At 42.3% G+C, this 24,231-nt stretch overlaps 1 protein-coding gene across 11 annotated transcripts in view; it reads right to left on the reverse strand.

Moving 5' to 3' along the window:
• Positions 1-24,231, reverse strand: part of MPP7 (MAGUK p55 scaffold protein 7) — a 276,448-nt gene that overhangs the window by 212,903 nt on the left and 39,314 nt on the right. For 10 of the 11 annotated variants that reach the window (XR_008618461.1, XR_008618460.1, XM_055087706.1 and 7 more), the window contains one exon: positions 6,761-6,962. Coding sequence is in view for 8 of the 11 variants with exons in the window: in XM_055087706.1 (XP_054943681.1) it covers positions 6,761-6,797 (37 nt within the window). In the remaining 3 variants the exon portion in view is untranslated. Of the gene's footprint in view, positions 1-6,760; positions 6,963-24,231 lie in introns of those variants that run through there. The other variant, XM_055087708.1, reaches the window with a different exon arrangement.

The raw sequence follows: 24,231 nt of genomic DNA on the forward strand, positions 1-24,231 counted from the left end.
CGGGGCGGCTGGGCCCGTGAGCCATGGCCGCTGAGCCTGCGCGTCCGGAGCCTGTGCTCCGCAACGGGAGAGGCCGCAGCAGAGGGAGGCCCGCGCACCGCAAAAAAAAAAAAAAAACTGTAAAAGGAAAAAGGAATAACCTCCTGACCATAGGCTAAGGAACGAGTTCATGACTAAAATACAGAAATCACTCACCATAAAGGACGTGGTGAGGAGCCGCACTGAAATGTGTGACTTCTGCGCACGGACTAGCGCAGGCGGCAAGAAGAATGAGAAGACAGGCCACGGAACACGAGAAAACAGCTGTCAGCCAGCAAAGCTGACAAAGGACGGAATCCAGGACACAGAAGAATGTCCTACACAGAAGACCAGGCAATCGGAAAATAAGCAAAAGATTTAAATCGGTTCTTCACGAAAGAGAAAATCGAAATGGCCAATGTGAAAATGTGTTCAACCTCATACATAACCAAGAAGTGCAAATTAAAACTACCATGAGCTACCACTACATATGGACCACCATGAGCAACAGATACGGAATATGGAGTGACAGGGTCTTTCCCACGTCCTGGAGGAGGAAAGGGGCTGAATGTGGAGTGAATAACGGGTCACGCCCATGTGGTGAAGCCACCATAAAAATCCCAGTACTGTGGCGTTCAGCGAGCTTCTGTGTTGGTGAACACTTCTACACACAGGAGGGTGACGGACCCCAACTCCACAGGGACGGAGTCTCCTGATCTCTGGACCCTTCCAGACCTCACCCTACGTATCTCCTCGTCTGTATCCTTCATCCTGTCTTTTATTACACAGTAACCTGACAAGGATGAGTTAAATCTTTCCCTTAATTCTGTGAGCTGTTCTAGCAAAGGACAGAATGCAAGGAGGAGGCTGTGGGACCCCACTTTGCAGCCACGCTAGACAGAAGCTGTGGGCAACCTGGGGGCCTATTACTTGTAAGTGGTATCTGAAGTTGGGGCGTCTTACGGGGACTGAGCCTGTGAGGTCTGCGAGACCGCCAGCGTGTGTCAGAACCGAGCTCTGGGACACCCAGCTGGTGCTGCAGAGAACCGCTCGGTGTCAGGGAAACCCACACACCTGGAGTGAGAGCTACTGTGTGTCAGGAGTACTGTCTACACAAGAATCCTGCACTTCTCCTTTGCAGGCTGGACCGCCTTTCTCTTCTCTTAAATATTGCAAAATCACTGTCATAGGAAGAGGCAATCAAAAAATACACAGCCAAGAAATAAAGAAGGAAACCAAGTATAGAGGTATGTCAGGCAGTTCACTAAAATATTATGCCTTTCCCCTGGATTTTGTAATATTTATTTTACGTATCCACTTTTAAAAATTTGTAATTTGTTATGTTTTTCCTCATTCTAAATAGTCACCACTAACCTAAAAAAAGTTCATGTGGTAGAATTCCATTCATAAAGCTCAACAATGGGCGAAATTAAACCAAAGTGCCTAGGGATGCTTAAAACATAGGTTATGTGTACACCGTGAGGCAGGATCTTCTTCTTTGTCCGTCGCCATGGCGGCTGGGGAGGCAGTGAGCGGAGGAAGCGCACGGGATGCTCTCAGGGGTTCAGTTTCTTTCCTCCGGTGGCGGCCACATGGATGTTGGCATTATAATCACTCTTAAAACTGTGCTATGAAAGTTTTATACGCATTTCTGTATATATATATTATATTCCACATTATATGATATTTGTGAAATTCAGACCTAATGAATTTGTAAAACTAACACAGCTACTATGCAGGAAAAGAACGATTTCATAAGATTAAAAACAAAATGGTACTATCACAGGAACGAAAACAAGATCAACTCTCTAATTGATAAAAGCTGTGTCCCAAGGAGGGACAGGTAACAGTTTGGACACTACTACACACGCACACTGGGCTGAATAATTCAGTAGACAGATGGTGCGTGGTGGGTGGTGGTAGCCGGAGTGAATTTACAGACAAGGGAAGGAGGCTACAATGATCCATTTCCTATGGATTAGAGTTGGAGACACCAGTAAGAACTCATATGTAGCTTAATATACTTACAGATGATTGCACATAGAAATGTTCATATATGTGCATGTATAACACAGGTCAGTATACACACATGGATTTCTTTGCTCTGCCAGATGAGAGGGACTAAAAGAAAAAACACTGTGCAAACCTATCATCCAGATCTTGGTTTCTAATCCCATTCCCTAATAAAAGGAGCTGGTGGTCCTTTGAGAAATGGCTGATTCTGGATGGGGCACCGCAAGATTAACCTGGAGCATCCCGTCATGCCCAAAGTAAGGAAGCGTTTAAAACAAGCCCCCGTGGATAGGGATACGTCAAAGAAACCAACTGAAAAAGCTCCCAGTGGCCCCAAAGCTGGGACAATTTGAACAACAAAATAAGTGAAGTAGAATTGAATAATGTCCCAAAGTGTCAATAAACATCCAAGAGTCCACACGGATATGAAAAAGGATTGAATAAATTAATGGGAGAGAAGAGAGAAAGTATTCCAAACAAGTTACAGGGATACGTCACCCTGAAGGAGAGGGGGCAGGACACGCTCCCTTCGAATGTGAGAGGCACGCAGACGTCCTTCCCCAGAGCACAGCGGGACAGGGTGGGCAGACAGAGTCACTTTGCAGTGGGGAGATGCGGCGAACATCACGTCAGCCACTTAATCAGCATCGACGGTCATAAACCAAGTCGACAGCACGTCCCCTTAACGTACAATATGACGACAGCGGCACTTTACATCAGACAAATTCCAACAGAGGGAATTCCGCTACATATCTGACCAGTACTACTCTCGAAAACGGTCAAGGTCGTCAAACACAAGGAAAGCCTAAGGAAACTTCACAGCCAAGAGGAGCCTAATGGGACAAGTTCAACTAAATATGTGAGACCCTGGACCCCAAAAAGGACATTAACGGAAAACTAAGAAAGTCTGAATAAAGTATAGATTTTAACTAATAATAAAGTATCAGTATTGATTTTCTAATTGAAATGAATGTACCAAACAAAGGTAAGATGTTAATGATCAGGGCAACAAGTATAAAGGATATTGGAACTCTCTGTCTTATCTTCATAATCATTCTCTAAATCTAAAATTACTCTAAAAATAAAGTTCAGGGCTTCCCTGGTGGCGCAGTGGTTGCGCGTCCGCCTGCCGATGCAGGGGAACCGGGTTCGTGCCCCGGTCCGGGAAGAGGGAGAGGCCGCAGCAGAGGGAGGCCCGCGTACCGCAAAAAAAATAAATAAATAAATAATAATAATAATAAAGTTCATTTAAAAATAATTTTTTAAAATAAGATCACCAGATCATAATAGCTAAGAAAGAAAACCCAGAACATAGGTATACACGAGAGGGGCTAATACACATTTATGTAAAAAGGTTGGGCTATTGAGTGAGTGATTTTGAGACTACTGGCTCTTCACGTGGGAAATATGTTAAGATTTGATTACTGTCTCATTCCACATGTAAACTAGTTGGACTGAAATTCCAAATGTGTAGAAACAAATTTTAAAAATTATTATTATTATTATTTTTTTAGGCCATGCCGTGCGGCATGCAGGGTCTCAGTCCCCCCACCAGGGATCGAACCTGCGCCCTCTACATTGGGAACACGGAGTCTTAACCACTGGACCGCCAGGGAAGTCCCAAAATTTTAATTATTAAAAGAAGATCTTAGAGACTATCTTCTCAATCCTGCCTTAGGTTGGAAAGACCTTCTTAAGCAGAAGGAAAAAAGCATTCACCACACAGAAAATATTGGTTTGTCCACATAAAAGTTTCCAACTTCTATTTTTAAAATGATACTATTTAAGGAAGAAAAAAAGGACAAATGACTGACCAGAGGAAATGGTGTTCAACCTAAAATGACCCAAAGGGTTAATACACAAAATACAAATAAAGAAATACTGCAAATAAATAAGAAAATGATAAACCAATAGAATAATGGGGAAAGGATAAGAACAAACAAATCACAGAGGAATAATGGCCATTAAACAAAGGGAAATGTGCTCAATGTTGGTAGTAATGCACATTTCACACTTAAGATACCATATTTTCCCCATCAGATTGGTAAAAATTATAAGGGCATAACACTGAATATTGCCAAGAACATGGGGGAAACGATTTTTAAGGTACTGTCCAAGGATTAAGTGGTTTAACACCTCTGGAGGACAATTTGACAACATCCATTAAATGTGTACATCTTTTCTCCTAAAATACTACAAAAGGAACAAAACCAAGGCTTTCATTAAGAGTAGTCTGGTTCATTACACAATGTAATGTAACACAATGGAAAACTATGCATTAGTTGAAAAGAATTTGGAGGATCTATGTTTATCTATATATACAGATGTATGCACACACACATATCATAGAAATACCTCTTCGAGACTTTACTTGGTGTGGAAAGTCACAGAACAATCCATAAAGTATGACAGAATCTGTCATTAAAAAATAAGAAAAAAAGACAAAACAATACACTTACGTACACACACATTTACTTACGAAGGCACACAAGTGTTTAATGTACAGAAAATTCTTGCAGGATACTCATCAAACTGAGAAAGAAAAGGAGACTGGGGGAAGGGGAAGAGCATGTAGGAAGGGTTTCTTTCCTTTTTTTTAATCTGTGTAGTTTTATGCATTACTTGTGTAACTCACTGTTTGCTCTCAGAAGAGGAGGAAGTGGTGGAAGTTTACACAGCAAGCACTTCCCCACGTGAGCACCACGCGTGCACTGGGGCCACTGTGAGTCGAGCCCTCTCCCACTGCGTGAGATCCGCCCTTCAGCTATGCTAACGCCGTTCCCCTGGAGACCATCGCTAAGCAACACGGCTGACAGTAACAATGACCCTTGACTGATCAACGGCATCTGGTCTACAAGGAAGGACAAGGGCACGCAGCATCTGATGGGTGCCCACACCCTGGGGCTCCCCCGAATGCAGTGACTCTTAAAACAATCTCCTCTGCCCAACGCAAACCTTATTGGGACGCACTGGTCAAAAACTATTGCAAAGCCGGGAGTTGAGTCGCAGCAGTATTTTAGGTTTGCACCAAGCGGGCCACAGCTATGCCCGCTTGAGCCCTTTTTCCATTCTAAATAGCCTATGGCATTTTTCACGGCTGACGCCTAAACTGCCACTTTAATCATTCCCCATGTTACGTGTAATCAACAACATTTTGCATTCAATTAAACTAAGGCATTTTTTGGTGAACGGCAAGGCGGAAAACTTATTTACTACATAAACTGTAGTAAATTTATGGTTCAAATAAATTTTATCTATAATTTCCCAAACCACTACAGAAACTTAAATCATTCATTTTATATAGTGGAACACAATGTGGGACTATATAAAAACTGAAAAGAAAAAAAAATTTTGTCCAAAGGAGCTGCTTCCAAGTTCACGTCTTGAGAAAAAAAGATTTTTATGTAATTTAAAAATCAAAATCACTTCCTAAGAAAAGCTAATCCTCAGTGTAAATCACAGGAGAAAAACATCATTCTTGATGGATAAAGACAAGAAAAAACTCGCCAAAGTGTAAGTATGGCTCTGCTTGAAATAGCAAAGAATGATACGGGCAAACAGTGCACACGAGAAGGCCAGTGTCACCTAACACAACACAAAATCACATTTGTGATTCGGCTCTTTACAAATTAGGGTGCCAGTGACTGTCCAGGACAAGACATATCTCAGCTGGTTACAGAAGGGTGTTAATGGGACCAACTACCTCAGTGTGGTCAGTGCAACAAAGCCCATCCCTTTAGCCACACTCTGTGCCACCCCCTCTTCCGAGTGGTCTTTAAAATGCAAGCTACAGGGCTTCCCTGGTGGCGCAGTGGTCGAGAGTCCGCCTGCCGATGCAGGGGACGCGGGTTCGCGCCCCGGTCCGGGAGGATCCCACGTGCCGCGGAGCGGCTGGGCCCGTGAGCCACGGCCGCTGAGCCTGCGCGTCCGGAGCCTGTGCCCCGCAGCGGGAGAGGCCACAACAGTGAGAGGCCCGCGTACCGCAAAAAAAAAAAAAAAAAAAAAGCAAGCTACAGCTCCCCAACCCCACTCGCATTCTGTTTTAATAATTCTGAGGAGGGTCCAGGAATCTACATTTTTCTAAAGTGCTGATTCCGGGGAACCCCAGAAAAGGGCTTCCAAGGGGCACTGACCACCCCCATCCCACCTTCTAAATCAGGTCAGAAAGAGGGGATTTCACACATACATACATGCATGAGTTTTTTTCCCTTTCTTGTAAATCTTTAAGTATCACTAAGTCTTACAACTGATTAACAACGTGCTTGTTTTAATTGAGTTCTTTAATGACATATATCAACTTCAGAACAGTTTTCACCTCTGGACAGAAAGAAAGAAAATAGAAAAATGGGGGGAAAAAATGAGAGGTCTGAGCAAATACGGCCAAATAAATTCATAGCTATGATTAAAGTAGAGTGACAGGTAATATGAGTACCATGATATTTTCCACACCCTTCTGTATCTTTAAAACACTTATTTTTAAAAAAAAGAAATGTAAATGTACAGCATTATCCCAAAATGCAAGACAGCACAAGAGCATCAGCCCGGGGCCGTCAGTACCCGAGAAGGCGGCCCGCCCACGCCCCCCAGTTTATCCTGAGACCACGATGGCCCTCACTTTGGTTTCAGAAAGACAAGCCTGTCTGCAGTCGCTTAAAGCAATGCCGGTTTTCACTGTGAACTGGACGATTCGTGAGGATGGGAGGAAAAGGGCCCCTCACGGGCTCCATACCTGTGTCGCTCCCCGAGCCTGCGGACAGCGCGGGCATGATGCGGGATGCGGGGTGCAGGATGCGGGGTGCAGGACGCAGGATGCGGGCTGAGCTGGGCCCTGAACTGCCAACACGCTGCTCCGTTCAAAGGCGGCAGGGATGCCAACCCCAAGGCCTGCAGCCACGCTGTCTACCCGGATCTATGTCTCCTGCAGTCCGTTTCTACAAAGAAAAGGAACACATTAAAAATAGAAGAGGCAAGATTACTAAATTGCAACTTTCTGTAACTAATTCAAAATGCTGATTCCAACACTTTATTAGGGAGATCACAATCTTCACAATTTCTTCTACAGACCACAGACAAATATGAAATGGGAGAGTTTTTTATTTCGACGTGGGATTTCTAATTAAAAACATGAAAGTTCTTCGTGAATGTGTCAAGGTTTCCTTAAAGATTTTTACAGTTGGTTTGAGAACCACTGACTGAATAGATGGAGAACTTGAGGAAGCTTTTGTAAGCCAATGTCATTCTAAAATTCCTCCCTTCTGTTAGAATTCAAAACTGTATTCCTAAATGTAGAGCAGAGATTCTCTCAATTGTCAACCACTTATAACTAATTGTAATTTTTTTACGTAACTCATCCTAATACGACAACTGCAAAGTTCTCTAACTGAAGATTACAAACAACCTTGAAAGAATACTAGAATTGAAGCAAGATATTATAGATTTACAGAACTGTTGATAATCTAAACTCAACCTAACAATCCAAGCTAATATATGAAAATAAACTGTTTTAGTAAAAACTAAGCTTTGATGTATCTTGGAAAATATCAATTTTTTAAATAACTATTTTAAGTAACATTTATCGCAAAATAAGCAGTAAAGGCACTATATTACAGTAACTAAAAGCAAGGGCTCTAGTGTTTGCTTAATCTCTAATCCTGCTAGCTCTGTGATCTTGGACAAGTTATTTAATCTTATTAAGCCTTCACTTCCTTATATGCAAATGAAGAGAACAGCAATTTAGAACTGTCGGATAATCCAATGAACACCCTTCAAACAATGAATGCTAACTATTACGACTGGGTTTTTTTAAATTCAGGTAATGAGATTATAAAATGAAAACATAAAAGTAGCAAGATTAAAATTTACATTGGCCTACACCTAGGAGGACGCCATGTGGTTTAAATTTGGACCACGGCTGCCTAATAACGGAAAATACACCGCATTTACATTTTTCAGAAATCAGAAGAACCACACAACATGTTTAAATTCACTTTTTAATGCATTTTCCCCAGTTCTCTATAAAGCAAGTTTCGGTGATTTAAAAGCATATTTTAACGTATATTAACAAGAAAAACAGATACTGTAAACATTTGAAAAACTGGCTCACTTCAATTCTTAAAGCCTTTAAATTGCTGATTCATATTACAGAATAAAGAAAATGAGCTTGCCAAATTCCTCATGAAAAAATTCAAACTATAAGATTCTACTAAAGCCTTCTAAATTAACTTTTTAATTAACAAAGTAAACGTTAGCATAAAAATATTCACCATCAAACAGACTATCTTGGACCTGGCAACCCGGTGCAGTGTCTTGAGTTTTGTTTTACATTACAAAGGCTGACGACGTAGTTAAAATACACATACAAATTCCTACAGAGATCCTCTGTGTTAATTAAAAATATGAAGGCAGTTATTTTAAATACCAAGTGAAAATATAAATCACTAAGCTAAAAATAAGACAGAAAAAGGTAAAGCAAGGCTTCATTAGTGCCGGTCTCTGAAACTGTTTTCCCTAATAATTTTAAAAGGCAACTCTGCTTTGTGTTCGTAAGTTATCCTAACAATCAGGATTAAGATTCAACTACATAAAGTGCTCCTCGATTCAAACGCAAAGAAAATAAAAAACAGACCATACATAATTTAAAAAACGTATTCAATTAGTAAACTTTTGTTTTGCTGCTGAGAAAAAAGGGAAAAACGGTTATAACTTGTAAAGTATATGCACACATATTTCTACCATTAGGACAAAAGGCATATACGTAGGTATGTAGGTAGGTATTTATTATAGTGTGTATGTATGTAATTTAAGCTCTTTATGCCATAAATCATAATTTGTACGGTACAGATTACCTAACTACAGAAATACACATACTATATAATCTATAGCATGCAAACTACAACTTTCTTCAAGCCTTAAAGAACTTACAATGTTTCAATTTCATAAACCACATGCACCATATAAGCCAATTTATGCTTAAAACAAACATCCTATTAATACTAAAACCACCTTACATTTCACATCAAAATATCCTCCTGAGTTGATGCTGCAGCTTTCCACGTACGCCATATACAAAAGATTTTATCACAGTATTTCTCATCTTTTATTTCACAATAAACAATCAAGGTTAAGTTTTTTCCAAAGTTATCTTATTTAAGAAATATATGCTACAAGATAATTATCTTCTCAGAACATACACAAGTATATTAATAAAAAAAAAAATGGTTTGATAAAATCCCAACCAGGAAAATGGTTAATATTCTGTGGAACGAGGCAGAGTTGCTGGGTTTAACTTTCAAACTGAGCTGAATTTCTGTAGTAATCATGCTATTTTCTTTGGCTAAACTTATTTAAAATGCTTTGGAATTTGTCAGAATCCAGCCATGATTATTACTGACTGTTGTATGGAATCGATTTACTACAACACAAAAATACCAGCTGTTACAGTACGTCCTGAGAGGGATTACCGAATATTCTTAAATTGAAGTTCAATCCATCTTTCCATAAAAAAGAGAGCGACCCAAACGCCAGGAACGAAACTGCAGTGTCAAGTGCACCTGAAGCATTTACGATCCCCAATAGAACTATTACAACCCTCCTTTAAAAGGGCTTATTTTTGAAATTTCATTATTCCAGTCATACCGTGCTTCTATATATCACACTGTATCAGGTTCTTCTGGCATCCGTCATATGGAAACAGTGAAGGTCTAGAACCTACAATGTTCAGTTTCTACCCGCCCTGGGCAACCCTTAGGGCTCCCGGGGCACTCATGACATCTAGTGGTCAACCACAGAAGTGCAAGTGTCTGTAGCAGAAAGTTTTTTGTTTTCCCTAAAAAAAAGTCTTAATTGCACCCAGTGAAACAACCATCTGCAAAAACTTTTATTAATGTGTGCGCACGCACACACACACACACACACACACACACACACTCCTGTGTATCTCCTCCACTATCAATACTTCACTTCTGACAGCAGATGTGGTTTTCCACACCCCAGGCAGATCTGTGACACCAGCTGGGCGACCTACAATTAAACTCAGTTCTGACACTGTCTACCTGGAGATAGGGCCAGATACCACAAGGTAAGGGCTCAGCTCCACAAGACTGGCCCCCTTCTGATGTCACCTGCAAACCCCGGTTGTCACCTGTGCTTCTGATTGACTGACTACAAAACAGAGTTTCCCCCAGCTCCCTCAGGTTCACTGAATTTGCCCGAGGGGCTCACAGAACTCCGGAAAACATTTACTTATTAGGTTGCTGGTTAACTGTAAAAGGAAATGATGAGGAACAGCCAGACAGAAGAGTTGCACAGGGCGAGGTGGAGCTCCCACCCCTTCCCTGGGAGCCGCCCTCCCCCAAATCTCCACGTGTCCACAACCTGGAATGGAAGCTCTCCAGACCCTAGGCTTTTGGGGTTTTATGGAGGCTTCGTCACACAGGCATGGTTGACTAAATAAATCACTGGCCCACTGGCGCCTGAACCCAACATCCAGCCCCTCTCCCCTCCCTGGAGGTTGTGGGGTGGGACTGAAAGCTCCAGCCCTCCAATCAAGGTTGGCTGCCCTGGCCCCCAGCCCCCATGCATAAGGGCGTCCCAAAAGTCACATAAACAAAGGCATGACTGAAAGCAGTTAGGAAAAACGAAAGACACCTTTGCCACTCTTATCACTTAGGAAATTCCAAGGGTTTTAGAAGCAGAAACGGTTACACAGAACACCAGATATATATTTATTATATAAATCACAATATTTCACACACACACACGAGGTTAACACAGATGAATGAGAAATCAGGCACCGGACCTAATTTTCCAAACTCACGCCCTCTCTATTTGGAAGAGTATTCAAGAATATGAAAACTTTTAATTATCTGTCATCATAAATAAACTAATAATCAGGGGCTTCCCTGGTGGCACAGTGGTTGAGAGTCTGCCTGCCGATGCGGGGGACACGGGTTCGTGCCCCGGCCCGGGAAGATCCCACATGCCACGGAGCAGCTGGGCCCGTGAGCCATGGCCGCTGAGCCTGTGCGTCTGGAGCCTGTGCTCCGCTATGGGAGAGGCCACAACAGTGAGAGGCCCAAGTACCACCAAAGACAAAAAACAAACAAAAAAAAAACCTAATAATCATAGTAACATCCCATCATTTCAAGAGACAGTAAATGTGCCCAGTAATCCAACGGTAGATTACTTCATGAGTTACAAATACTCTCAACTTACACTTTCAAAACCTAACAGCAATAACACACAAAGAGTAAACCTTTTTTTTTTTAACAAACCTGACATTAAAAAAAAAAAAAACTCTACCTGAAAGATGCATGAGTTGTATTAGCCAATGCAAGCAGCAAATCTTCATAAATTATAATTGTTAGAAAATACAGGAAGCAATACAGGTAGGTGGCATCAATCTGCTTACAGAAAGTGGTATTTAAACCTTTTATACCATCAGTTCTCAAAGTTTGGTCTGCAGACACCAGTGGTCTCTGAGATCCTTTCAGAGGCGTCCCTGAAGTCAAACTGTTTTCATAAAACCATCAAGATGTTATTTGCCTTTTGCAATGTGTGGACATTTGCACCAATGATGAAAATACTGGTGGACAAAACCATGGGTACCTTAGCACAAATCAAGATAACAGTACCAAATGGAAACTATCCGTCCTAGTTAATTCTTCACTACCAAACAGTCTCATTTAAAAAAAAAAAAAAAAAAAAAAAAGACAGAAGGGCATTGATTTTAGAATGTCCTTAATGAAGTAGTAAAATTAATAATAACTGACTCGAGGCATTGCTAATGATAAAGCATAAACACTCAAGCAAAAAAACAGAATTTTATAAAACCTGTGTCCACTAGAGGTGGTCCTCGTTTTGCACGGCACCGTGTTAACCAAAATGCAAGCTCCCTGCAACCAGTTCCCGCTCTGCACAGGTCCACCAGCTTCCCCAAACCCACAGGCTCTTCCAAGATCAGTGGTGATATGAGCAAATGTGATTTTTTTTTTATATTGTGTCAAACTGTGGATAGTGAACCAATATTTTTGAAATTATCAATGCATAATATTTTAAAAAATAATGTGTGAATCAAAGATCCAGTCAAAACGCAGGACAGACCAACAGATTTGAAAGTTCCAATATGATACGTCTGTTGATGTATTTTCAGAGTCCATACTGCAACACTGAAACTACCACATGTCGAGTTTTGAGGCACAGTTGATCCTTGAACAACAACGGGTTTGATCTGCATGGCTCCACTTATACATAGATTTAACAGGACTACAGGATCCGCAGCTGACTGAATCCATGGATCTAGAAGGCCAACTACAAGTTACAAGCGGATTTTCAACTTCATGAACAGTTATCGCCCCTAAGCCTCACATTGTTCAAGGGTCAACTGCAGTAACAAAGAACATCTACAATTACCTGAACAGGTTACTGAAATACTCCCTTTTCCAGCTACAGATCTGTGTAAGATTGGTTTTTCTTCATATCCTTCAACTACAAGAGCAACAAATGAAAAGTATACACATCTGAGAATGTAACTGTCTTCTAGTCCGGCAGGCATTAGAGGAATTCCCAACTCACTCATGTTTTTGGTTTTTTGGAAAACGGTTATTTTTCATAAAAACATGATTTATGCTAACATATAACAAGTTTAATATTGTTCTTTTTAAGTGAATTGAAACGACTTTTTAAAATTTCTCTGTTTTAGTTTCCAATACAGTAAATATCAATATAATACACATAAACAAAACACTTCGGAGTCTTCAATAATTTTTAAGAGTCTAAAAAGGTCCAGAGACCCCAAAGTTTGAGAACTGCTGTCTGTGGCCAGAGCAGGCACAAATGTTCTACAAAAGGCAGACAGTAAACATTTTAGGCTTTGTGGTCTCCAGGCTCAACACAGACAATATGCAAATGAGTGGGTGTGACCCTGTTCCCACAGAATTTTATTTCCAGGAAGTAGAGGGTCAGATTTGCTGACACCATCCTGTACATTATACCCTATCTGCCAGTGACTTAAGGGTCCAACAGCATGCTTTCCAGCAACTTCTTGATTGGTTATTCTTTAAATATTCAAAGAAAGTTCAAATTTTTGTCAATTTCCTATTATGCAGAAATGTATGCAAAATAATAGGTACGGAATTTTAACCTATGCAATTCCTAATCATAAACAAAATCACATTTCAATTTTGTCTATTCCAAGAATCTTAGACTCTGTCAGACAATAAAAAAATTCTCTACAATTTCTGTCTACACAGAGACAATAAAAAAATATACTTACAACTGGCAATGAATGCATTAGGGTGCCATATGTACAAAAATATGCTTTATACAACCAATCCAGAAAGTTCTGGATTTCAAAAAAAGGGGACAATTACAAGAAATTAAAACATCTCACATTTTACAAACTCACCAGGGTTCAATTATTATGTAATACAAAACTTACGTATCACAAATGGAAAGGAAAAAACCAAAGCGACAGCAAAGAGGACTCCCATTGAAAGAATTTTATAAACCTCTGAAGACTTAAGAGAGGAAATGAGAGAAACAATGCTTTATAACCCCCAGGTTAGGAGACTCGGGCTTCAAGGCTGCCCGGCCAGTCGCAGGAGCCCCAGGACCCCGGGGCTCCACCTGACGGGAAGGGGCACTGACCCCCATTCGTCAGCATCAGGGCTTACGCGGCACGCGCCACGTCACGCCTCACCTGCCCCTCGTCGGGAAGCCCAGGTGTAAGGAGCGACCTGGTGCTCACCAGCCATGACCCCACGCCAGACGACCTGAGCCACGGCCGCGAGCAGTGCACCGCGACCCTGTGCTTGTTCTCCAGACGTGCTCGGGAAACTCAGCAGCCTCTCCAGTGCTGTGCACAGCCTCAGCCGCACGGTGAGGCCGCTCTTCTGACAACGACCTTTTCTCACCATGTTTATCTTCTACCACCCACCGCTAAAAAGTCCTGGACAGTCTTCAAGACTACACTATCAACGATAAACGAACCACTTCTTTGCTGTAGTAAACTCTTTCCTCTATGTGATGGGGGCAGGCGAGGATGGTATCTTCTGCACTGCATTTTCCTCGACCGAGTCTCAGTTCCAGATCCTCCCCAGCAGCCCACCAGCACTCCCTGAAGTCCCCTCTACTGCAGAAACCGATCGTTTTTGATCATTAAGATACATCGATGTAATTCTGCATCTCCGTTGGGCTTACAATCCCCCACTAGATCTCCTCGAGGATGGAGCCTGTATCATCATACGTCCTCCAAACTGCATCACAGCCCCCAGTCAGAAGCGCTTCTGTATGTGACCAACTCCAACCTGCCAAGAGCTCTGACCTGATCCTTCACGGTCAGCGTAACCTCACTATTTTACTTACGGGGAGACAGCACAGCCTAATGAAGAGAGGGCAGATTTGGACACAGGACAGACCTCGGATGAGAGCCCAGCCCTGCCTTCCTGACTCCATGGTCTTGGCCAGACGATTTAATGAAATGAGAGTACGTGCAACGACGTTAAGTACAACACCTATAACCCACAGGAGCCAATCAACAGATGACAGCCTTTATGAATAATCTTCAACCACGTTTTCATCACGCTCTACTTCACGTTCTCTAATCTAGCAAACGTTTAAACGTCCTATAATGAAAAGAATACAGGCTCTGGTGGGAGACAGTCCAGTCTCCTGATTCTACCACTTACTACACACACACAACTTACAAGATATGAGACCTTGGGAAACCAAATAAAACAAAAGAAAAAATACACACACAAATGTGAGCAACAGATAACACTGAATGCACCCAATTTCCCAGACATGAGGTTAAAAACTCAACGTCTCATTTAATTCTCACAATAATCTCATCGCATAAGGACTATTACCATTGTCTTACAGATGAGGAAACTGAATTCTAAGCCACTTGCTCTAAGCCACAGCTTGAAGGGATTCTCCCATCAGCATGTGTGAATCCAGCGCCCACGCTGGTAACCACACTACACAGCGCTGCCTCTTCACTCTTAATTTAATCCCGCCTATTCAGTTCCCTCTGGTGTCAAATGGAAATCATTTCTATGATTCATTACGTCTTGTGATGAACAAATGAGACATATCTGAAGCACTGGGAACATAACAGATGCTCAAATATTAGCTTCCCCACTCTCTCAGTCTTTTGCTTGATATCCTTCTTTTATTTTATCCTCTTTATTTACAAGTAAGGGAACTGCACATTTCAGATCCACATCCTCTAGCTTGCTCTTGAGCCACCAGACTTCACGCCTTCTCCGCCCGACCCCTGATGCCTTGACCAGTAACACGAAGGAGACAGGTCTGTCACTTCCAGGAAGGTGCATTTAAGAGCCACCATGAGATTCGACGCCTTGCCTTTCACAGCTGTCCAGCGTTCCAGCTGCCTGACAGAGTACGTCGTGGAACAGTGCCCCCTGCCAACACGCGATGGACACACTGCATGAACAAGAGATGAGCACGGTGTTGGAGCCGTTTGCTACTGAAGGTCAACCTAGCCCTTCCTGACGGATAAACTGATCATGTACAGAAATCACTGGTATAATTTTTAAATAACATAAATCATGTAATAAGCATTCACACACTGTTATTTACTGGGTACTAATAAATATTGTGTGGTTCAACACAATAGTTGCTTAAAATGTAGCCTACTAAAAACATCTGCAATGAATCTGGACATTTATAAACATGATTTCGTTTACTGACAACAGAAATCATGCAAACTGTCTACTTTCATCAGTTTCTCAGGCCCTACAACAGAACCATCAAAAAATAAGCTTCCCAAATATCAATTCTTATTTGCAAAATATTAATTATGTCATGCTACCAACATTAACTATATTTTCTAAATAAGGACAGGACCAAAGAGTGAAACTAAATGTAATACACAATAGTTAATGCGTATTTACATATGTATTTTTTAAAGCTATCATAGATAGTGACAAAAGCAAATATCTAATTCAAAAACCCTGTTCATTTATAATACAGACAACTTTGTACTAAATTCTCCTCCACGGTGGTCTTAATACTCTTACAGGAAATCCTCACCTTCTTGCACGTGAGACTTTATTCAAGTCCCTATATGTCCTATTTTCTTACATGCTCATCTGGGGGGGGATTTCCACAAGTGAAGGAACTTTATAAACAGTATGTATTTCGGTTTTTAAACAAGGAAATTAGTTAATTTTATATGCTAATAATAATAAAAGAAGCCTCTAACCTAAAGTATAGCCTGATCATTTATTTCTCTATAAAGAAACACAAATTGGATTTTTTTTAACATAAAAAGGACAAGGGCTTCCCTGGTGGCGCCGTGGTTGAGAGTCCGCCTGCCGATGCAGGGGACGCGGGTTCGTGCCCCGGTCCGGGAGGATCCCACGTGCCGCGGAGCGGCTGGGCCCGTGAGCCGTGGCCGCTGAGCCTGCGCGTCCGGAGCCTGTGCTCCGCAATGGGAGAGGCCACAACGAGAGACCCGCGTACCGCAAAAAAAAAAAAAAAAAAAGACAAGACCCACAGAAAGATAAACTCCTCTCCCTGCTGGCGCTACAGAGATTTCCCCAGTTACTGACTGATTTTGGTAGCTCTGCATCACCACTGACGTCATCTACTTTAATGACATCCAAAGCTGAAAGCAAAGAGAATAACCCCCGTAAGAATAATTCAAAACCCTAACGTTACATTGTACAGAAAACCGGTGAATCCTACATTGATGACAAGAGTATCTGTTCTGTACTGGCCCTGCAGGTATTAAACAGCAGAGAATCTCACACTCAGTCAGTTATACCCAAGGGTAATTCACTTTGAGTATTTCATTGTTCATATACCTTTTAATGTTATTTTCTTCAACTACCTCAATGTTTAAGCCATTAATATTAGTTGCCGGAATCTACTGACTATACTTTGTAAATTTTTAATCTGCATATCATACCTCTGAAAAGGATTATTTTCATTTCCAGAATGAAATGAATGAACAGAAAAGAGAAAAAGCTAACATTTCCAAAGTTCCACATGAAGAAGGAACAAAAATTAAGTTGCTAAGGGAAGTAACGTGCCAGTCATTGTTCAGAAACCATGGGAAACGTTTACACAAAAGAACATTCCACAGAACGCTACCAAAGCCTTTGAGGGGACTTGTAGGCACACTGTCTTGTACTAACACACTCTGGAAGACACGATGTGACAAAAGGGAAACGCACTTTATGATCCCGGGCAGTCTTCGTGGGTCCTTCCCCAAACGGCATCTCAGGGGACTCCCTGGGCGGCCCCTTTGCAGAATCTCCCCACAAACCCCACCCCGACTTGATGTCTTTTCTTCATGCTCGTCACAGTCTAATCACTATGTGTGTTTCGTTTATCGAGTCGACTGTCTGTCTTTCCTGCTAGAATGTCAGCCAGGAGAGGCAGGGACTTCTGCCTGTATTGCTGCCTGAATTCCTAGCGTCTGAGAATAGAGCTTGCCGTATACAGTAAGAGGTGGCTCCCTAGTGTTTGTTGAATGAATGAAAGAATGAATGAGTCAACAGTGAACCCATTACCAATTCCTGCCATGATATTTTGTTGGTTTGTTTTGTTTATTTTTATTTTATTTTATTTTTTATTGGAGTCTAGTTGATTTACAATGTTGTGTCAGTTTCAGGTGTACAGACAGTGAGTCCTATACGTATACATATATCCACTCTGTTAGATTCTTTCCCCATATAGGCCATTACTGAGCGGAGCTCCCTGAGCCACACAGTAGGTCCTTAGTAGCTATCTATTTTATATACAGTAGGGTGGGTATTATATGCCTCTGCCCACACCCTCGCTACTTCTGCCCAGAGGAGGGAGAGCTGCAAAGCCCACTGATCATGACGTAAAACACTTACCAGATCAGAGTATGCAGACTCGCGACCAATCAAAGGTACTAAGAGGTCAGCATCTATGCCCAGTGCCCGCGGGCACTTCCGGCTCCCCGCCTGCCCCAGCGTCCCTACCCCGAGGCAGGCAGGCCCTGCAGGTGCCAGGGCCCTGCCGGGGTGCACTGTCCCCCCACACTCGCACCAGGCACACACCTGCTTCCTCACACAGACTTCCACTGATCTGGGGGCCTTCAGCACAATCCAAGGGCCTGGCCCCTCTTCCTCCTTGAGGGCGAGGCTGGCCAGCTCGTCTGCAGTGACCTCTCTCTCCTCCCAGGGAGAAGCTACCTCACCCAAGAATGCCGGCCTCTTCAACCACTGAGCACGCTTGAAACTTTTTCTGATAAAGAAAAAAAGAAAACGTAGAAAACTTTTTTAAAAGTTTCTACTTAAAATATAGCAGTGTTCACCACATACCCATCTCCCAGTCTCAAAAGGAGAGGTGGAAAATGCCAGAGAGCCTCAAATGAAGTATAGTAAACCAAGCCTTTGTGCCTCTGTGCCATCTCTCACAGGGTGTAACAGGACCTCGTATCTGTACCCCCAATCCTAAGCTTTCTAGATTGTATCCCCCTGAGCATGTCTCCCCTGAGGCCACTTTGGAGAGATGCCTGCTGATGTACCTACGGGTACACAGTAAAGACATCTGCAACCTACTCCCACGTACTTCGGAGCAGGGGCCAGGACACACAGGGCAAAACGTTACCAACGGTTGTGCCTAAGGTAGACTTACGGGTAGTCACTGTACTATTCTTTCTACTTTTCGGCATGTCTGAAGTTTTTTGGTGAAGTTTTGTTTGTTTTCACAAACCAACCCACCATGTAACCAGCTTCCCAGAGCTCTGTGTCTCTCTCTCTCTCTCTCTGGGACCCCACTCAGCAAATGCACTGATGGGCGAACTGTCCTGTCCCCACCTCCAACCCACAGCATCATCTTTCTAAGATACTCAAAGGATCGTGTCACTGCTCTAAAAAAAAACTATCTGATGACTCAGCGGCACGTTCAAGATAAAGTTTAAATTCCAAAAATGATACCTGCCCTCTGTTCTTACTAGTTTCTTTCACTGCAGAAATCACATGGACACCCTCTCTCAAATTTTCTATGAAACAACCCTGAATACACCTGGCCTCTGTTATTTCCTGCCTCTGTGGACTTGTTCACTCCAGGTCTTCTGCCCACTTCAAAATATGGGTTTAATCAAATGTCCGTCATCACACGGCCTAGTGGTGACCAGCGTGAACAAAAAGGGCCACCGTATAAGGGACAAGAAAGTCTAAAGTACACATTTATACATTCTCTTATTCAAACCTGTACATTACTATTCAGCAATTCCTTTCAAATTCAGCAGAGGGTGCCATAATCTCACTTTTAAAAAAGAAAATTTAAGTCACATTAACAAAAGCAACTTGCACGACTTCAGCTCTGTTGCAAGCCCTAAAAATTATATTTCTAATAAATTAGAAATTTGAAAATGAAAATAAACATCCAACATTGATGTAATGTGAACAAATGGCTTTCTTTCCCATTTAAGAAAGAAACCGCATGATAATCCACCAAAATTCTAAGTGTTTATACCCTCTGAACCAACAACTCAACTTGTTAGTAGGAATTTACCCGAAGAAATAAACAAGTATGCAACAATGGATCAATCAATTTACAGTACAATACACCGGGGAAGAGGTCCAGGTTTCCAAGGACAGTATCTTCACTGTAGCCACTGCTTCACTCACAGCATATCAACATGGGTCTGACTCTAATGCACAGGGTCCTGGCTCCAGTGTGTCTGCGCTGACACGTGAGGCACTTCGCCCACCACCTCTTCATTCACGCCCTGGTGGTTTGTTTCACTGTGGGTCTTCCGTCTACAGTTTCCTAAACTAGTTCCTAATCCATTTTTAGTTTTGGTTTTGCAATTCCAGCACTTTAGCAACAGTTACACAAAGCAGACCAGGCAACTGTGTCCACTTGAGGGTTCAAGACATCATTTCCCTATTACTCAAAAGAGATACTTTTGCTATGTCCACTCCTGTGTGGACTGTCCTCAATTGCACTGCAATCCCTTTGGATTAAAAAAATGTGACAAGGGCTTCCCCGGTGGCGCAGTGGTTGCGCGTCCGCCTGCCGATGCAGGGGAACCGGGTTCGCGCCCCGGTCTGGGAGGATCCCACGTGCCGCGGAGCGGCTGGGCCCGTGAGCCATGGCCAACGCGCCTGCGCGTCCGGAGCCTGTGCTCCGCAAAGGGAGAGGCCGCAGCAGAGGGAGGCCCGCGTACCACACACAAAAAATAAATAAATAAAAAATTTAAAAAATGTGACAATGTCTCAGAAAGATTCTTTTTACTCTCCCCTAAACCACTGTGAACATTTCTAAAACCATTAATTTCACAAAGGAGCCAAGATTTCTGACAGAAAAATCGCAGCTGTAGAGACTCTGAAAGTCTTGCTAAACGTGTCTTGCAGTTCAAGGGTGGTCTTTCCGGCTTGTCTTGTGGTTCAAGGGCTGTGTTCTTTGCCCTAATCCCTGAAGAGTAAATTGCTATAGACAGGAAAGAGGGAAGGGACCGGCCCAGTAAAATAAAAAGTTACCGTTTGGAAAGCAATGACATTGTTGTAACAGACGTTTCAGCGAGGGAGGGATGACCTAAAAGCATTGGGCATCTGCTCTGAAGGACTAATTTTGCAAGGCTATGATGAATAGCACTAGCAAAATAGTACTGAATCATCCTGAGCAAATACCTGATCTTATCTTTTTAAGTATCAAGGATTCCTAGATTTATTATCCCTTAACTAGTAAATAAAAAGAGAGACTAGAGATAATTACTTAATACCTACCCAACAGAATTACGGTGGGTGGAAATAATGAGTATTATGCAAACCACCATAAAGAACGTTTATCTCAAAATGAAAACCGGGGCAGAGACCGCATCTGACTGAGTCGCATTCTGCTGCCCATATCCTCACCGGGTCTCCCACCCACAAGGGCAGGAACGGCCGAGGAAGAACGAGGTGAAACCTGCGGTCAAGGTCATCCGCAGCAGAGTGCCGGCCGGGGACCTCGGTGTCCCGCCCCGGCACACAGCCAGCTCGGGAGGGCCTTGGGGAGCACCGCGGAAGGGACACACAGAAGCCTGTACGAAGTAAGGGGTCCACACCTGAGGCCCCCATAAATCGCTACGAATCGCAGGCTGGCGAACAACTGAATGAGGGTGGGAGATGGGGAGGCGCGGGGCGGGGGGGTGGGTTCCAGCGGGAATCTGCAACCAAACGACAAACATGAACTTGTTGCAACGCGGACGGAATCCAGAGAGTACTGAACTTCTAGCACTTTCCCCCTTTATTTGCAAACTATGGTGCTCACTGGAACGCAGTGCAAAGGTACTTTGAAAAAAAATGTATAGGAAAGCGGCAGGAACTCATTTTTTCCTAATTCTACAAATTATTACTGAAATGCTTGTTCCTGGTCGATTTTAATCAGCCAACAAAATTCCGATCACAGAGCACCCCGACCCAGAGAAATACCTCATCAACAACCAGAAACATTTCTGGGCGTCGCTAGCTACATCCCAAAAAGTTTGTAGAGAAGCACGTGGAGTAGGAGAAGAGAGGGAAGAGACAGTAAATGGGACATTCCAGCCCAGGAATGTCACCTCTTTAGGACGAGTGAAACGTCACCCTGTACACACTCTGGCACTGACGGAAGACCCCGGCCCCGGGAACCGGGCCTGACCAAGGTCCACAGGGCAGGCGGACAGCGCAGTTTGGGGAAGAGCACGTCTAGACGGGGACGGGAGGGCGACGGGAGGGCGGTGGTGGCTCCCGGGGCAGGAGAAGGAGGTGAGGGCCCAGGTGGGCAGCTGAAGATGAACCAGGGACAACGCAGACACCCCGCAACTCCGGACCTCTGCAGATGCTGCCACCAAACCACGGGGACTGCGGTCCTCCGGACGATTTCTGCAACTCCAACGCCCACAGCGTCCCGAGTTCTTCGTTATCTTTAAAAGAAAAGCCTACTGACTCTAAGGGCTCCAGTAGCAAACACACCAGAGAGATCTTCTTCAGCCAGGGTTCTCCTCCTAAGAATTTTCACTAGAAACATAACTCACGTGTGTGCAAATATATACGTACGAGGAAACTAAGCATCATTGATGACAAAAAAAAAAGGAAAAAACCTAAAATGTCCATCCATCAGGCAATGGTTTAAAACAATGAATGAAAAGTGGAACCAGGAGGGAGGGTGGGGTATAAAATGGGAATAAATTTTTAGACTATGTTTTTTTATTTTTTTAAATTTCACAAGTACTTATTCAATTCTTGTGTAATTAAAAATAGAAAAAAATCATACATACTATGGCAATCTTTCAAAATTTCACAATTCCATTGTGGGTCTCAAGGCCTATTTAATCTATCATCGTACTTAAACATTTATGTCAGTATCGGTGTGACTTTCCCCTCCATGAAATTATAAACTTCTTAAGAAATATAAATTATATTCCACAATGGCTGGCACAGAGATGCGCATTAAATGTATGCTGAGTGGACAAATGAGCAAGTACATGTGTGCCCTAAGGTTACCGGGGCAACCACAGCCCGCTAAGGTGATGACTGGAAGTTCTCCGAGCTATGTCAGCCTGACCAACAGGAAGGATACAGATGGTTCTCGAGAAACTGTATACATTTCAAAAAGCTCCACAATCCTGTAGGAGATTCTAGGTTCCCTAGATGGAATTTATCCCTCACCAAGACCACCCACTTAGATTAAAAACTAAGTGACTCCACGGTGTTAAAAAGCAGCAAATACAGTTCAGTGTTTCATGTCATGGCACAGATTGGAAATATTTTTTCTGATGCCTGGAAGTCTGCTCTTGGTGAAACAAATCAATTATACTTTCTTTATATCCTATAATTATGATCAGGAAACTTAAATACAAAGTACTAGGGAAGATATTAAATCCAGAATTTATATAAAACTCCCAAAGAAAATGTGCTCAGATTTTTTTCATGAGAAACCTAAGCTTGTTTCTATGAACAAACTTTTGTTACACTGAGTTCTGTGCTTGTTGAGGCCCAGATGAGCTCTTCAAATTTCAGATGGAGCCCCATCAACAATAAACTTGGTTCACACCAGGTGACACATTTAAAATCATTTTTACTGTCATTCAAAAATTTTAATTGGATTTCACATTTCCTATTCTTTCATGCATTTGTGACTTTAATGGACTTTAAATCCAATCAAACTTCCCTGATACAGACTACAGACTCTGGTTGATAATGATGCTGTGTCAGTGTGGGTTCCTCAACTATAACAAACATACCATCCTGGTGCCGGTGTGGGCACGGCGGAGGCTGCGCATGTGGGGGGCAGATATCTGTACCTTCCACTCAATTCTGCTCTAAACAGAACTGGTCTGAAAAATAAAGTCAATTTTCAAACATTCTTCTCCCTCAAACAGGAAAAAACTCTTCTATAGTCACTGAACATCATTAGGTGGCCATTTTAATCTTATTTTTACTAAGCTGAATTTTTACTCTGAAGTGTCACTAAAAAGTAATACATATCTACACAGTTCTTGCAGTTTTCTATTAAGCTGATTAAGATGTTCAATGATATATTTTTACTTAAGTAAGCCATCTTTCAACTTAACAACTGTCTTTCTACAAGTCCACAAAGTGAGAACCATTCACACACACACAAAAAAGTTACGTTAGTTCTTCTTATACGCAAACTCTTGACAAAACCTTTCTTTTGGTCTTCTAACACCTGAAGTATGAAAGAGCAGAAATTGCACACTGGTCCCATTTCTTTGTATAAAGTCAAGGAGAGGGGATGGGGGGAGATGGAGGGCCAGAATTAAACTTTAAGGGCTAGGATGTTGTTAGATTCACTAACTTTTATAACATCAGTTAATAAAGAATTCAGATTTATAGCAAACTTTTATATAAAATATAAAAGCTTCTCTGTGATTAAAATAATACATAACTTGAATCAAAGTTCTTTTTTCAAAACAACTTTACACTTTTGATCAGGGCCACTACACTATCAGTAAACAAACATGTGATTGTTTCTATAGCATCTTATTTGCTTTGACTTGCTCATTGATCATTAAGAATATTTCAAGCCCAGTAGTGTGCTGGTAGTAGTGTGCAAATAACGTTCTTCCAGGTGTGTGTCTCCAAGGATTCTACGGAGCGCTACTAGTAAATCTTAGTTAATATAACTTGTGTTGATTCATCTTGAAATTTCTTGTGATTTCATAATCTTCTGGATAAATACTGTCTCCATGTAATCTTATCATCA

This window comes from Physeter macrocephalus, chromosome 11 (assembly GCF_002837175.3).
Source record: "Physeter macrocephalus isolate SW-GA chromosome 11, ASM283717v5, whole genome shotgun sequence".
NCBI classification, from domain to species: domain Eukaryota; kingdom Metazoa; phylum Chordata; class Mammalia; order Artiodactyla; family Physeteridae; genus Physeter; species Physeter macrocephalus.